Source organism: Cydia amplana, chromosome 7 (genome assembly GCF_948474715.1).
Source record: "Cydia amplana chromosome 7, ilCydAmpl1.1, whole genome shotgun sequence".
NCBI classification, from domain to species: Eukaryota; Metazoa; Arthropoda; class Insecta; order Lepidoptera; family Tortricidae; genus Cydia; species Cydia amplana.
This window is the reverse complement of record NC_086075.1, coordinates 1,303,814-1,317,971: the sequence shown is the minus strand read 5'-3', so window position 1 is coordinate 1,317,971 and position 14,158 is coordinate 1,303,814. Positions and strand designations below refer to the sequence as shown.

General features: G+C 38.6%; 2 protein-coding genes across 2 annotated transcripts in view; one reads left to right on the top strand and one right to left on the bottom strand.

The window, feature by feature from the left end:
* The window catches only part of LOC134649346 (V-type proton ATPase 116 kDa subunit a 1-like), a 65,521-nt gene extending 64,557 nt beyond the window's left edge, over nucleotides 1-964 (bottom strand). The window contains exon 1 of the mRNA XM_063504057.1: nucleotides 674-964. Within this exon, the coding sequence (XP_063360127.1) occupies nucleotides 674-790 (117 nt within the window). The 5' untranslated portion in view covers nucleotides 791-964. The remainder of the gene's footprint in view (nucleotides 1-673) is intronic.
* Nucleotides 965-3,864: 2,900 nt separating this feature from the next.
* On the top strand, nucleotides 3,865-13,771 carry LOC134649335 (transmembrane protein 161B). Its single transcript, XM_063504042.1, has 9 exons — nucleotides 3,865-4,020; nucleotides 4,096-4,458; nucleotides 4,865-4,944; nucleotides 6,632-6,847; nucleotides 7,754-7,870; nucleotides 9,074-9,214; nucleotides 10,239-10,413; nucleotides 11,917-12,135; nucleotides 13,577-13,771. Exons 1-9 carry the CDS (start codon nucleotides 4,018-4,020, stop codon nucleotides 13,694-13,696), a joined length of 1,434 nt encoding a protein of 477 aa, XP_063360112.1. The 5' UTR covers nucleotides 3,865-4,017; the 3' UTR covers nucleotides 13,697-13,771.
* Nucleotides 13,772-14,158: the final 387 nt, after the last annotated feature.

The window sequence follows — 14,158 nt, the reverse complement described above, 5'->3', positions numbered from 1 at the left end:
TATTCATCCTACTTTCTTAGTTTTGTGTAATTTTTGTAACCCATGGCCTCCCTTATACACTGTAGCCTGTAAATTCAATGCAAAATAACACCCTAGCTATGGTAATTTGATCCCAGTAACACATATTTTTTTATCCTCCTTTTAAGGTATTCATAATAGAGACATCTTCTTATGCATTATCATAAGTCATAACCATGTTTGGTATGGCCACATTTATAGCTATCCTAACAGAAACTGGTTAGCATAATTTCCATACATGTATGCATGTGGTTTTCCCACTATCTCAAAAAAATAGGTTTTCTGCTCAACAATGTAAAATGTACTGACATTTATTATGTAGGTGTAGTATACCTATTGAGATATTATTAAATAGATTTAAGTGGATCTAATAATTTATTATTTCCATAAAAAATCACTATAAATATTTGTTTATGTTTAAATACTTGTTGCATAATTCATTTACCTACCCACATACCTAATAAAAGTGGCATAGTATACCATTGTTGTATCTACCGTACGAAATACTCATAGCGTATCTAGAAGGCATAGTCGTAAGCGAAAGTAGGTCAAAGATTAGCCCGTATAACTTAGGAAAACCTGTAAACCATGTGAACCATGCACAAAAGGGGCGTACGGTTACTCAGAACACGGATGACAATGCTCGAACACTCACATCGCGAAATTGCACAAGCCCCAACTCGCCCAACTCGGACACGCAGGCATACGCAGCTTCACTCTGCAGGAAGAGCTGACATAATGTCATCTCCTCACTCCGGAACAACGACCCCATATTGCACGTTTGTCACCACACACTGCTAAACTAAATAACTACACACGGCTCCGTCGCATCAGTCGCGACTGACTTTGGCGACGAAATAAACGGCAACGAAATCAATCGATGAATCTCCAGCGCGGCACGTCATCCATGCGCAATGCGACAGCTGTTTTGGAGTGCCAGCTCAAGATTAGAAAGTCCACTATGTCTATTCTATAGGATCATAGAAGGTAGCATCCTATAGAAGTGGTCTAAGCGTGCCTCAGTGAGGGACAAAACATATAAATTCGACCAATCATAGCGTCGCATTATGGTGGGCAACAAATGAATTCGACCCACGGACCTAGAGAATAAACTGGATCGAGTACACGGGCCAAAAAGTGTGTCCACATGAGAAGTCAAACCAGAGCCTTGCATCTCGTTCTAATTAGGGTGACCATAAGTCATATGTATGTGGGATATTAGGATAAGTTTAAATGTATAGTTTGGCCAAAAATTTTTCTCATTCGTGCATAGTCGTAGAGAATCATACTGTCTTTTCCCTATGCTAGTATAAATGCTCCAGAAAAGGGATGGATATAGATTTTTTTCTCTTCTGTAAAACGCTTCACACAACCTTACTAAAGTGGTATCCAGACAAGACAATTTTTCGCCAATCTGATGAAATTCTCCAATCGAATCAGCAGGTGCAGACACATAAATGCCAATTTTCATAGTAATTATCTATGGAATGCAAATTTCCTGATCAAATCGACTGATTTGATCAGTCCCGTCTGGATACCACTTTAATTAAGTAAGTCAGTTATAAAAGCTGTTACAGATGGGATGAGCGTATTGGATCGCGATCATTGTTATACTTGGTCAACCAGATCTTGACAGTAGAAAAAGGGCGGCAAATTTGAAAAATTTATGCGCGAAGGGATATCGTCCCATAGAAAATTTGAATTTCGCGCCTTTTTTTAATGACAAGATTTGGTTGACCAGCTATAATTGTGACGAAGGTGGTCCGCCGTACGTCCATTAAAAACACAGCTATATGTGAGAGCGAGACAGATGTCCAGGGTCGCGGACCGGTATACCCGTCTATTACAGTTTTTAACTAAGGCGCTTGTCACTAAGATAAGCATATTAGAGTTAGATCAAAGAGAATTCTAAATTCTCTTTAGCCCCCTCTAGACTATGTGCGTGAATCGCGGCTTCGCGCCGCGAATCGCGCACGGGTGTGGAGGGCCCTTTTGGTTCACTATTTATGCTCTTAATAATTTTACAAACTACCTATCACTATCAATATCATACTCATGGTGTGTTCATATACGTGATGGCTTCCCTTTTCCACACTTCAGCTATTCATTAAGCGTAAGCGTCATCGTACTCATCGTAGATCTGTGATTGCAACAAAATTTTCAAATTTGCCGCCTTTGTCTACAGACGGAAATGTGTGTTCAGTCTATATAGAATCGATTACATATATGTAAATAGTTTGAACCAACGTTTCAGTAATTAAATATTATGTTTAAATCACATAAATATGAATCTGTAATGTTTAAGGACTTTGGATTTAAATTTTGGCAATTATATAGCTCTCATTACGTCACTCAAATAATTAAACATGCCGAAATAAAGATATACCTATTTATGTAAACTTTTTTTACATTAAGTATGTAATAATAATTCTGCAAGATCGATCCACATCGTGCCGACATCATAGTCACCCTAATGAGTTTGACAATATCGTTTTGTATTTTTATCGTAAAATTGAATAATTGTGACTTACCTGTGAAAAGATATTCCACAATCAGCATAGCTTTCACTTCTACAACCCCTCACACAACATTTTTTTAACCATTTTTTTTAATATTTTACGAATAAATTCTGAGCGGCGCCATTTACGTATTTTGAAAATACACGAAAAGTTTGGGATACCAATTCATATTCAAAGTTACTACGATTTCTACCATGTTAAATTTAAATGCTTTATTTGTTGTGCGCATGTTTGGTTTAATCAGTTAATAATATTGACATCATAATTATTTACAAATTACTTAAAAGTTATCAGAACTGTAATCTGAATATAGCACTAAAATTGTATAAGAAGGTAATTAATTTCAGTAGTATATTGATATGATTTCTACCACAGTGGTATCTTTTTAACATTGGCAACATGTGCGAGTGAGACACAGGGCTCTGGTTTTTCTATCTCAAGTGGACCGTTTTCTCTAGTCTGGTACGAACAACTTTCTGTCTCGGTGATAAGGTTCAAATTAGTATGGCAAAAAAAGTGACAGTTCCCTCCAGTTTAAAACATTATAACTTCATGATTCGACCAATCACGGTGGTCAATTTACGGTGGGGAATAAAACAAGATGTGAGACTGTGACAAGGACAAACAATAATAGCGCTTTCGCTGCTACTCCTACTGAAAGATACATAAGACTATCCCGTTCTGTCAGTTATCCCCACCACTCATGCCCAATCCAGTTATACTAGATTCATGTATAGGATTGTCCATTTTACATGATGCAAAATAGAAAACACGGTAAAGAAAATATTATATGCAAACTTTTTATAATAATTCAACAAAATATGTTAGCAAAGAAAATAAATATAAAGAAGACACTCAATAAAAAGATTTTAAAATAATTATAAAAATGTAGCAGTGTAGCACTCTTAAAAAGTGGTTAAAATACAACACAATTATTGGGAGAAAATGTTAACTGGTCACATTTTATTTTCCATTTCTTTCTTTTATTCACTATCTCTTTCGCTCAATTGATCTAATTTCGTTTATGAAGTTAGATTCTAAAGAAAATATTTCTTAGTTTTTAATATTGTTTTAGGCTAAAAACTTTAATACTATATAAAATAAATAACTTAATTTAAAATTAAATCTCTTTTACCTTAAAAAAATGTATGTTTTGTACAATTTTATCATTAAAATATTTCGTTGTTACATAAATTGTCACGACTAGCCATAGTCGTAAACACTTTCTTTTATTCTTACCCGATCGGTTTAAATAGTGCATAAATGTCAATGTCATTTTCAGCTGTCTCTTTTTTACACATATGAAATTGCATATAGCTTGCTTTTTCTCTGCCAACTGCTGTCACTTCTACGTTGCTCTACCAAATGGTCGGATAATACTTGTGTGGGTGTAGAATATTGAGGTTATAGCGAATAGAATTAAAAATAATTTATTGAATTTAGACGGTATAAATAACTGCTCAATGAAAAACCGCCCAAAATGGTCAGTACATTAGTTAAACCATATCGCTCTCCACTGTTTAGCTCATGTTATAACAAGCGTTTTATTTATTTTTAGGCTCTGCTCGGCGCTCAACTCGTTATAACTCTGATAATGGTCTCAGTGATTCAAAAACTCGGGAATTATTCGTTCGCGAGGTGGCTATTATGTTCGACAGGGTTGTACCGGTACTTGTATCCTGATAACAATGAGTTGAAGGCTTTGGCGGGTGTGCCTAAAGACAAGCCAAAGGGGAAGAAAGGGGGGAAACATGAGCCGAATGGGAAGCCGGAGATGTTTCATGTTCCGCGAAGCCTTGAGATACAGCTGGAGACGGCACCGGTGACGGCTCTGGACGTGATACACTTGAGATATTACACCGAGTATCAGTGGATAGTAGATTTTTCACTTTACACAAGTATTGTGTATATTTTGTCAGAGGTGAGATTTCTATTATTAATAAATAATATTTATTTATTCAATTAAATCTAAACAACAGTCAGTATATTCTTACAATGCAGAAAGAACGAAAGAAAGTGAGAACATTATTCAACAGTGTATGATATAGACCAGGCATGCCCAAACTCTGTGTTATTTCATGAACATTGGGAACCGTTATACCAAATTATTGACTCTAGATTCGAGCATTATCTTTATTTTCAAGGATTAAACAAAGAGGACCAGAAAAGAAAGTCACACTACCAAATATACTGAAATCCCCTGATATAGACAGATAGCCTGTTAGCAAAATAACCTGTTAAAGGAATTCCTTCCGTAACGCACCCTGTGCATTGAGCAATTAGCAATATTTTGAACCATGAATCTAATTTGCATATTTCAATTTCAGATGTACACTTCAATATTTCCGCTGAAGGATGAGTTCAACCTGAGTATGGTGTGGTGCTTGCTGGTGGTTCTCTTCTCATTGTATCCTTTGGAAATTAATATCACTTTAACAATTAGCTTGAAGAAAAAACCTAAATAAAAACATATTCATTGACAGTGCCACTGAGTATATGTAGGTCATCTTCCTCGCATTGTCCCGGCATATTGGCCAGGAATTGGCGGGGGCACTATTTTTTACGATAGCGACTGCCATCTGACCTTCAAACCCAGAGGGGAACCAAGGCTCTTATTGGGATTAGTCCGGTTTCCTAACAATGTTTTCCTTCACCGAAAAGCGACTGGTAAATTTCAAATGATATTTCGTAGGTACGAAAAACTCATTGGTACGAGCCGGGGTTTGAACCCACGACCTCCTGATTGCAAGTTGCACGCTCTTACCGTTAGGCCACCAGCGCTTACTGAGATATGTAGGTGTAGGAAGTATTTTCCCATGATCGTTGAATCACCAAACATTACATCCATTTCATTCTGCCACATAAGCCTTTATATTGGCCATTTATCATTACAAATGTGGAGTTTGTCTGTAGGATGTAGGACAACAAATATTTTATACCCCGTTTGTTTAAACCCTTTGAACGTGTGCGTCTCGCCATTGTGAACCTTGTCGGAATGCACAAAAGTTGATATTGGGCTGTAGTCGCGCGCATCATGAAAGGGTTAATTTTAGCAGTAAAAGCCAGAAAAAAGGGTTAATTTCTACATTCCATAACTTGTGTAGCGACATTGCAACCGCGAAAGTTCGTTAATTGCGGGCATTTTTCTCTGTCACTCTAATTACGTCCTAATGAGACTAAAAGAGAAAGATCCCCGCATTATGCGAATATCTGTTTTCGCGGTAGGCCCCCAGACCAATACGTTCCCTTACTAAATCCTGAATCCTGATTTGTGTTAGCTAAACTGGGGATAAATCCTACGAAAAACTTAAAAAGCGGCCAAGTGCGAGTCGGACTCGCCCATGAAGGGTTCCGTATTTAGGCGATTTATGACGTATTAAACAAAACTACTTACTAGATCTCGTTCAAACCAATTTTCGGTGGAAGTTTACAAGGTAATGTACATCATATATTTTTTTTAGTTTTATCATTCTGTTATTTTAGAAGTTACAGGGGGGGGGGGGACACATTTTACCACTTTGGAAGTGTCTCTCGCGCAAACTATTCAGTTTAGAAAAAAATGATATTAGGATAGAAAAAAATTTGAGTTTCAGTTCTAAGTATGGGGAACCCGAAAAATTTATTGTTTTTTTTTTCTATTCTTGTGTGAAAATCTTAATGCGGTTCACAGAATACATCTACTTACCAAGTTTCAACAGTATAGTTCTTATAGTTTCGGAGAAAAGTGACTGTGACATACGGACGGACAGACGGACAGACAGACAGACAGACATGACGAATCTATAAGGGTTCCGTTTTGTTATCCATTTGGCTACGGAACCCTAAAAAGGGTTAATTTCTACATTCCATAACTTGTGTAGCGACATTGCGTACAGGTCTATAACCGCGAAAGTTCGTTAATTGCGGGCATTTTTCTCTGTCACTCTAATTACGTCTTAATGAGAGTAAATTAGCATTATGCGAATATCTGTTTTCGCGGTAGGCCCCCAGACCAATACGTTCCCTTACTAAATCCTGGATCCTGATTTGTGTTAGCTAAACTGGGGATAAATCCTACGAAAAACTTAAAAAAGCAACCTTTAACTCGTACCCAGTAAGATTCTGCTGACCCTAACCAAGCAGTACTTCACCAGCGAGGAGTCTATCGGGGAGCGCTCCACGTGCATCGTGGCGTTCTGCGTGTTCCTGCTGCTCGCCATGATGGTGCTGATCGTGGACGAGCGCCATCTGGAGGTCGGTGTGGACCCGGCTTATGACAGCTTCTATGAGAACGCGCATAGGTTTCTGGAGAACCAGGGACTTTCTTCTGTGTGAGTATTATTCTATTTAATAATATTTTCACCTCAGCAGCTCGAACAAGGGTACTTTGCAAAATCGCATTTTGCTCACTGAGTGAGACAAAATGAACAAAATGCGATTTTGCTCACTGTTATTAAGTAGCAAAGTACCCTTGTTCGAGCTGCTGAGGTGAAAACTTAATTGTTGGTATATCTTAAGAAAACATGAGTGAATAGGTAAGTGATGAAAAAGGAATACATTTTTCGGGTTCTCTAATATGTTCTCACTGCTGAGGTGAAAAGTTTTGTGAACTACACGAGATCAAAGTTATTTACATCTCGTACGCTTTTGAGTCCCTTACTACGCTCAAGATTCTAAATTAGTATAGAATCTTTCGCTTGCACGGGACTCAAAATAAGCACTCGAAGAAATATCAAACTTTGATCTCTTGTTGTACAAATAACTATTACTTGGCTGGCGCGATGATCCAAAATGAGTCTTGGCCTCCAACACAAGAGCACGCCACTTTGCTCGGTCTAGAGCGGTATCACGCCAGCTTTTGCCGAGTTATTGAGGATACATACATCATCACTACATAGTATAAAACAAAGCCGCTTCTCTGTCTGTCTATCCCTATGTATGATTAGATCCTTAAAACTACTCAACGAATTTTGATGCGGTTTTTTTAAACAGATAGAATGATTCAAGAGGAAGGTTTATGTATAATTTGTTAACCCGTGCCTTGCCCTTGCGAAGCCAGGGCGGGTCGCTAGTACTAGAATACAAATATTATCTTTTTTTTTATGATATAGGAGGCAAACGAACAGACGAATCGCCTGATGGTAAGCGATTACTGTCGCCCATGGACACCTGCAGCATCAGACCGGGTTGTAAATCATTGAATATCACCAGAAAATAGAGTTTTATTCTTATTTCAGGGGGCCAGCATCGAAGTTGATCCTGAAGTTTTCATTCGCCATCTGGGCAGCGATCATCGGGACTCTGTTCACGTTCCCTGGTCTCCGAGTGGCCAGGATGCATTGGGACTCGTTAAGGTTAACTTTTTACATTTCTATGTAAGGTCATAGAGAAAAAAATACAAGAGTGCTCACTCCATACATCAGTTCAGACTATTAATTTCAGTGTCTACATCTAGCATCGAGTAGCGGAACTATCAGTACTGCTACTTGACAATAGATGTAGCACCGACCGGAAAGTCTTATGCTGTTGAGATAAGACTTTCCGGTCGGTGCTACATCTATTGTCAAGTAGCAGTACTGATAGTTCCGCTACTCGATGCTAGATGCTAATAGTCTTTTTGGTACTAAAACTGATGTATGGAGTGAGCACTCTATGTATTTTTTTCTCTATGGTAAGGTTCAGAATTAGAATGCTTTATTTGTAAAACATAGGTATACATGGGTCTTAGGTTACATTTGAGCGCTATGTTTTGCCGGTTGGCATACAAATGTAAAAGAGAACTAAAATATAATTTAGTCTTGCATATGTTACCTTTATAAAATAAATTAATTACAGTTAAAACTATTATTAATTACAATATACATTTAAATTTAAAATTTACAAATTTACTGATTCTGTTCTTTACCTCAAAAAACCGGCCAAGTGCGAGTCCTCGCGTTCCAAGGGTTCCGTACATTAAGTGCGACTCACGCTTGACTGCACATTTCTAATAGGTTTTCCTGTCATGTATAGGTAAAGAACTATTTTGTGTATTTTAGATCCAGTAGTTTCGGAGATAAAGGGGGGAATGGTCGGACAGACGATAGACAGACGCACGAGTGATCCTAAAAGAGTTCCGTTTTTAGGGTTCCGTACCCAAAGGGTAAAAATGGGACCCTATTACTAAGACTCCGCTGTCCGTCCGTCCGTCCATCCGTCCGTCTGTCACCAGGCTGTATCTCACGAACCGTGACAGCTAGACAGTTGAAATTTCCACAGATGATGTATTTCTGTTGCCGCTATAACAACAAATACTAAAAACAGAATAAAATAAAGATTTAAGTGTGGCTACCCATACAACAAACGTGATTTTAGACCGAATTAAGTTAAGCACCGTCGGGCGGGGTCAGTACTTGGATGGGTGACCGTTTTTTTTGCTTGTTTTGCTCTATTTTTTGTTGATGGTGCGGAACCCTCCGTGCGCGAGTCCGACTCGCACTTGGCCGGTTTTTTTAATAACTGCTACCTGTTTATTTGTTTTTGTGGCACGGAACCCTAAAAATAATGTTTAATTCCAGATACTACGGCGACAACAAACTGAAGAGTTTCCTCCTGAACGCAAACTTCGCAATGCCTTTCGTGCTAGCGCTACTGTGGGTCCGGCCCGTGACGAGGCACTATCTAACCGTACGCATCTTCAGCGGCATGGATAAACCTTTGTGAGTACCGGTTGTGTCGTTCCATGCCTAAAGGGTCCTTATGATCCGTGTGGATAAGGACCCTTCGCTGATGGAAAGCCACATTTACACTTTTCAATAGGGAGTTTTACTGCAATATTTTGCCGCCAGAGTGCAGCACTAGCGCCTTTCGTAAACCATAGAGTAACTTAAACTTATACATACTGTGCCTTAAACTTTTTGACAAGTTTTCACATACAATCAAATATGACATTGATACATCAAGGCGGTTTGTTTACAACCTACCGGGAAACACGAGATCGAAACTCAGCTCGAATATGCGGTAGACCCTTAGATTGTGACTTATTGTGGGAGTGGCGCCCCCTACGCAGAGTTTCGCGTAATGTTCCCTATTGAAGTTGCCGTATGTCAAATCGCCAAAATTATTAAGTTATTAGGCGTATTATAATAAAATATGCGATAACCATAGTAGAGATTTACAAAATCAGTTACTCATTTCCTAAGCTCCCTTGTGATAACTCTTAGTGTTGGTAAAGGCTATATATCACGAAGCTGACGAAGCCTTGTGAAGGTCAGCTGCCGCTCCGTTGATGTATTGTTTACACTCGACGGAACGCGAGCTGACGTTCACTAGACTTCATGATACAGGAAAAGATGATCTAACTCAACCACTTTCTCTTGCTAAACTTTGTGTTAAAAATAATATTTAAATCTTTCGCGTTTTGAACACATATTAACTCACATTTATAGACGGGTCTATCGCGAACATCTCGCGAATCGCGCTAGTTAGCCGCGACCACGACCAGTGAAACCTGTGTCGAAACGTCGGTAAATAAAGGTAATAAAATAAATTTCGCGATAGACCCGTCTATAAATGAGGAGTGTCTTTTCAAAAGGGTTCATTTTTTTCTTAGCGGTACTTCTAGAGAGAACCTTGCTCAAGAAAACTTAAGGTCCAATTTAGAAATAGATTCCAGGAAAAAATAAACCCTTTTGAAAAGACACTCCTCAAATGTGAGTTAATTTGTGTTAAATTCCTTTACAGAATGACAGGGGCCGCGTTCGACACCCTCCGTTTGACTCTAGTAGCGGCAACAGTGGTCTTACGCCTATGTCTGATGCCACGACAACTACAAGCGTATTTAGATATGGCGCAAAGGAGATTAGACGCGCAGAAAAAAGAGGCTGGGCGTATTACCAACGTGGATTTGCAGAAAAAGGTAACAGCAACCTTATCTAGTTGTAAGAAGGTTTAGATTTGACTGGCTAGTGGCAACAGTGGTACTACGCCTATGTCTGATGCCACGACAACTGCAAGCGTATTTAGACATGGCGCAAAGAAGATTAGACGCGCAGAAAAAAGAGGCTGGGCGTATTACTAACGTGGATTTGCAGAAAAAGGTAACAGCAACCTTATCTAGTTGTAAGAAGGTTTAGATTAGACTGACGTTGGTGGCAACATTGGTCCTACATTTGACTGGCTAATGCCGTACTTCGGTATGACGCAACGAAGACTCAACTCCATCTGTCCAATGTCTTTGTCGAATGTGCATTTGGTAAAAAAAATTGGGTAACTTCATCAAATTTATTAGAACCACCGACAAAATGGCTACGCAAATATGTAGTATAAAAACTTGAGCCAATATATTGGATAAGTAGAATGGGTCTCCTTTAAAGAAATTTGTTCAAATGTTGGATATAGAAATTGGACTAGGTATAATCAGGTCAGTAAAATAAAATAAAACCGTCGATAGATCTTATTTCGTTGCAACAAGGTTTACATTTCAGGCACAGGACGCAGGAAAGTATATCTGAATTTTAAAACAAAAATCTAAAGTGTAAAGTTGTATGTGGGGGAAGGAGGGAGTGATAAGTTATTACACAGACATGGTAATTTTGCAAAAGGGGTGTTTTGCAAATTAAACTTTTGCAAATGGGGCATTTTGCAGACGGTACGTTTCGCGATAGGATTATTTACAACAAGGGCATTTTGCGAAACGGTTTAAGGGTCATTCTGTGAGTGTGTCTTTAAAATACAAAAAAAGTGTGTCAGGGTCATCAGTAATTCGTGGGAGGACGAAAGCTGCGTCCCCTTTTCAAGAAACTAAAAATCCTTCCTTTACCGTGTCTATACCTAAGAGAAATATGTAAATTTGTCAGATCACATCACTCGTACTTTAAAACACGTGGCGAAGTCCTTGAAAGGCGAACCAGGGTAAACGTTATGAACCGTTTATACCACCCTCGTAGTCGCAAGATGATATACAAGAAAAATGTTTTTAATATGTGCATCATTGTATATAATAATCTCCCGGAGGAACTAAAGCTGCTAGAGGGAAACGCTTTTAAACGCAGTTTGACAAACTGGCTCTCAGAACGTTGTTTTTACAGCGTAAAGTCGTATCTCGAATACCAGCAATATTTAAATTAGTGATCTTTAGTTATTAATTGTATTGTGATATGCCTATTATGTAAATTTTTTTCAATTATTTCAATTTGACATTTTATATTTATTTAAACTTATGATTATAATGATGAATTGGCACGCTTGCATGCAAGCTAGGTACATGATAGACTATAATTATATTGTAACATAACATCCCCATACTGTATCAATGCAAATAAATAATTTCTGATTTCTGTAGGTCACAATGATCATACATAAGTATGGAAGGAAACTGTAGTCGGGTTCATATTAAATTGTATTATATTTGCTTCTGCAGGTGGCCTCAGTATTCTACTATCTCTGCGTAGTCGCGCTCCAATACATCTGCCCGATCATAATGTGTCTCTACTTCGCGCTCATGTACAAAACACTAGGCGGGTACAGCTGGGCCGACCTGTTCTATGAAAGGGACGAAATGTGCAGTCCAGAGAATAAGGTCCTTCCAGAAGGACTGGATTTAGAGCAGTATCAGATGGCTTGGGAGAATCTTAAGATGGTAAGTAGAATGCAAGTGTTCGGTATAAAGATACTTCGCGCTCATGTACAAAACATTAGGCGGCTACGGATGGTCCGACCTGTTCTATGAAAGGGACGAAATGTGCAGTCCAGAGGACCATAAGGTCCTTCCAGAAGGACTGGATTTAGAGCAGTATCAGATGGCTTGGGAGAATCTTAAGATTAAGTAAGTAAGTAAGGTAAGTAGGGTGCAAGTGTTCGGTATAAAGATTTATTTTTCAAGTAAGGCATATTAGAATGCGCTTATGAACGTCAAATAAAGCTACACCGGTTCTGACCATACACGTCGGCCTGAGATTTAAATCCCTCCTTAAATTGGAGGTGGATATATAACAATATGGGACCCGCAAGAAACTCGGCGGGACACATCTTTTCAAAACATTTCATCTTATAACTAACATGCATTAGAGTAAATAAGTTTTTAGCAAAAATTTCATTTTTGATACAAGCTTTTATCGCTGACTGTACTTTTCTTACGACAGACAACTAATACTCATCGAGACAATTCTAAAAACCCCTAACACAATTAGGTTGCGTTGTTTCATCACAGAGTTCCTACGGCCACCTCCTGTCTCCATCATCAGATCAGCTCGATGGTACCATAATATTGCATTGTCACCCGACTTAAATGTGTATGCAAAGTTTCAGCTCAATCGGAAACCGGGAAGTGGATCAAATTTATCTTACATGATTCCATTACATAATTAGTTACATACAGGGGCCCATTTCTCGAACGGTATTAGACTAATATTATTAGTTCACGAACTGTCAAATCGTATGGGTTGCCATGACAACACACTAATAATATTAGACTAATACCGTTCGAGAAATGGGCCCCAGGTGCGCATTTCTCAAACGATATTAGACTAATATTATTAATCCACGAACTGTCAAATCGTATGGGTTGCCATGACAACACACTAATAATATTAGACTAATACCGTTCGAGAAATGGGCCCCAGGTGCGCATTTCTCAAACGATATTAGACTAATATTATTAGTTCACGAACTGTCAAATCGTATGGGTTGCCATGACAACACTCTAATAATATTAGACTAATACCGTTCGAGAAATGGGCCCCAGGTGCGCATTTCTCAAACGATATTAGACTAATATTATTAGTCCACGAACTGTCAAATCGTATGGGTTGCCATGACAACACACTAATAATATTAGACTAATACCGTTCGAGAAATGGGCCCCAGGTGCGCATTTCTCAAACGATATTAGACTAATAATATTAGTCCACGAACTGTCAAATCGTATGGGTTGCCATGACAACACACTAATAATATTAGACTGAGAAATGGGCCCCAGGTCGACCTAATAAAAGCGTGTTAAAAATACTAGGTTACGAATAAATTACCTATAGGTTATGAATGATTTTTTTTTGATTTGACATTCTTAATTGTATTCGCAGGTATTTACTCAAGAAGTATACCGAGGTGTGTTCGGGTTCGCGACTTGGTGGTCCCTCTTCGCGTGGTTCACGACCACGGCGCTCGGCCTCGCCTACCAGACCTACTTCCGCATCTCGTGATACCCTGGTACCGCCGGATTATGTTACAGTAGGGTTTTGAACCTTGTTTTATAGGTTTTAAAGTCCAAAATGAGAATTGCCGTAGATTCATATCTGGAGATATAGGTAAACCAGAACTTTGGGAGTATTGTCAAGAGGGCGCTCGTTTTGAATTTTATATAGCAACAATTTGTATAGTGGGGACAATGGAAATTGGCAGATGATTTTTGTTTTATTCCGACAAGTTTAATAAGTGCGAAGTTTGATGTTTGGATATTTCTTCGGTTTTTACGCTTAAATGGCTGACTCAATTTAGATAAACGCCGCCCTTCGCTAGCAATCCGTGATACCGATGCATGCGATACACCTAATACACAAATCAAATTATTACAAGACATCAACTAATCGTGACGACCTGACTATAGTGACATTTATCCATAAGTTTGAAACTTACCCGTCAATTCAAATGCTAATTTCGTTATG

Coding starts and splice junctions, on each gene's coding strand:
- LOC134649335 (XM_063504042.1), top strand. Junction 4,945..6,631: donor CTGGTGGTTCTCTTCTCATT/GTATCCTTTGGA, acceptor ACTCGTACCCAG/TAAGATTCTGCTGACCCTAA. Junction 12,136..13,576: donor CTTGGGAGAATCTTAAGATG/GTAAGTAGAATG, acceptor TTGTATTCGCAG/GTATTTACTCAAGAAGTATA.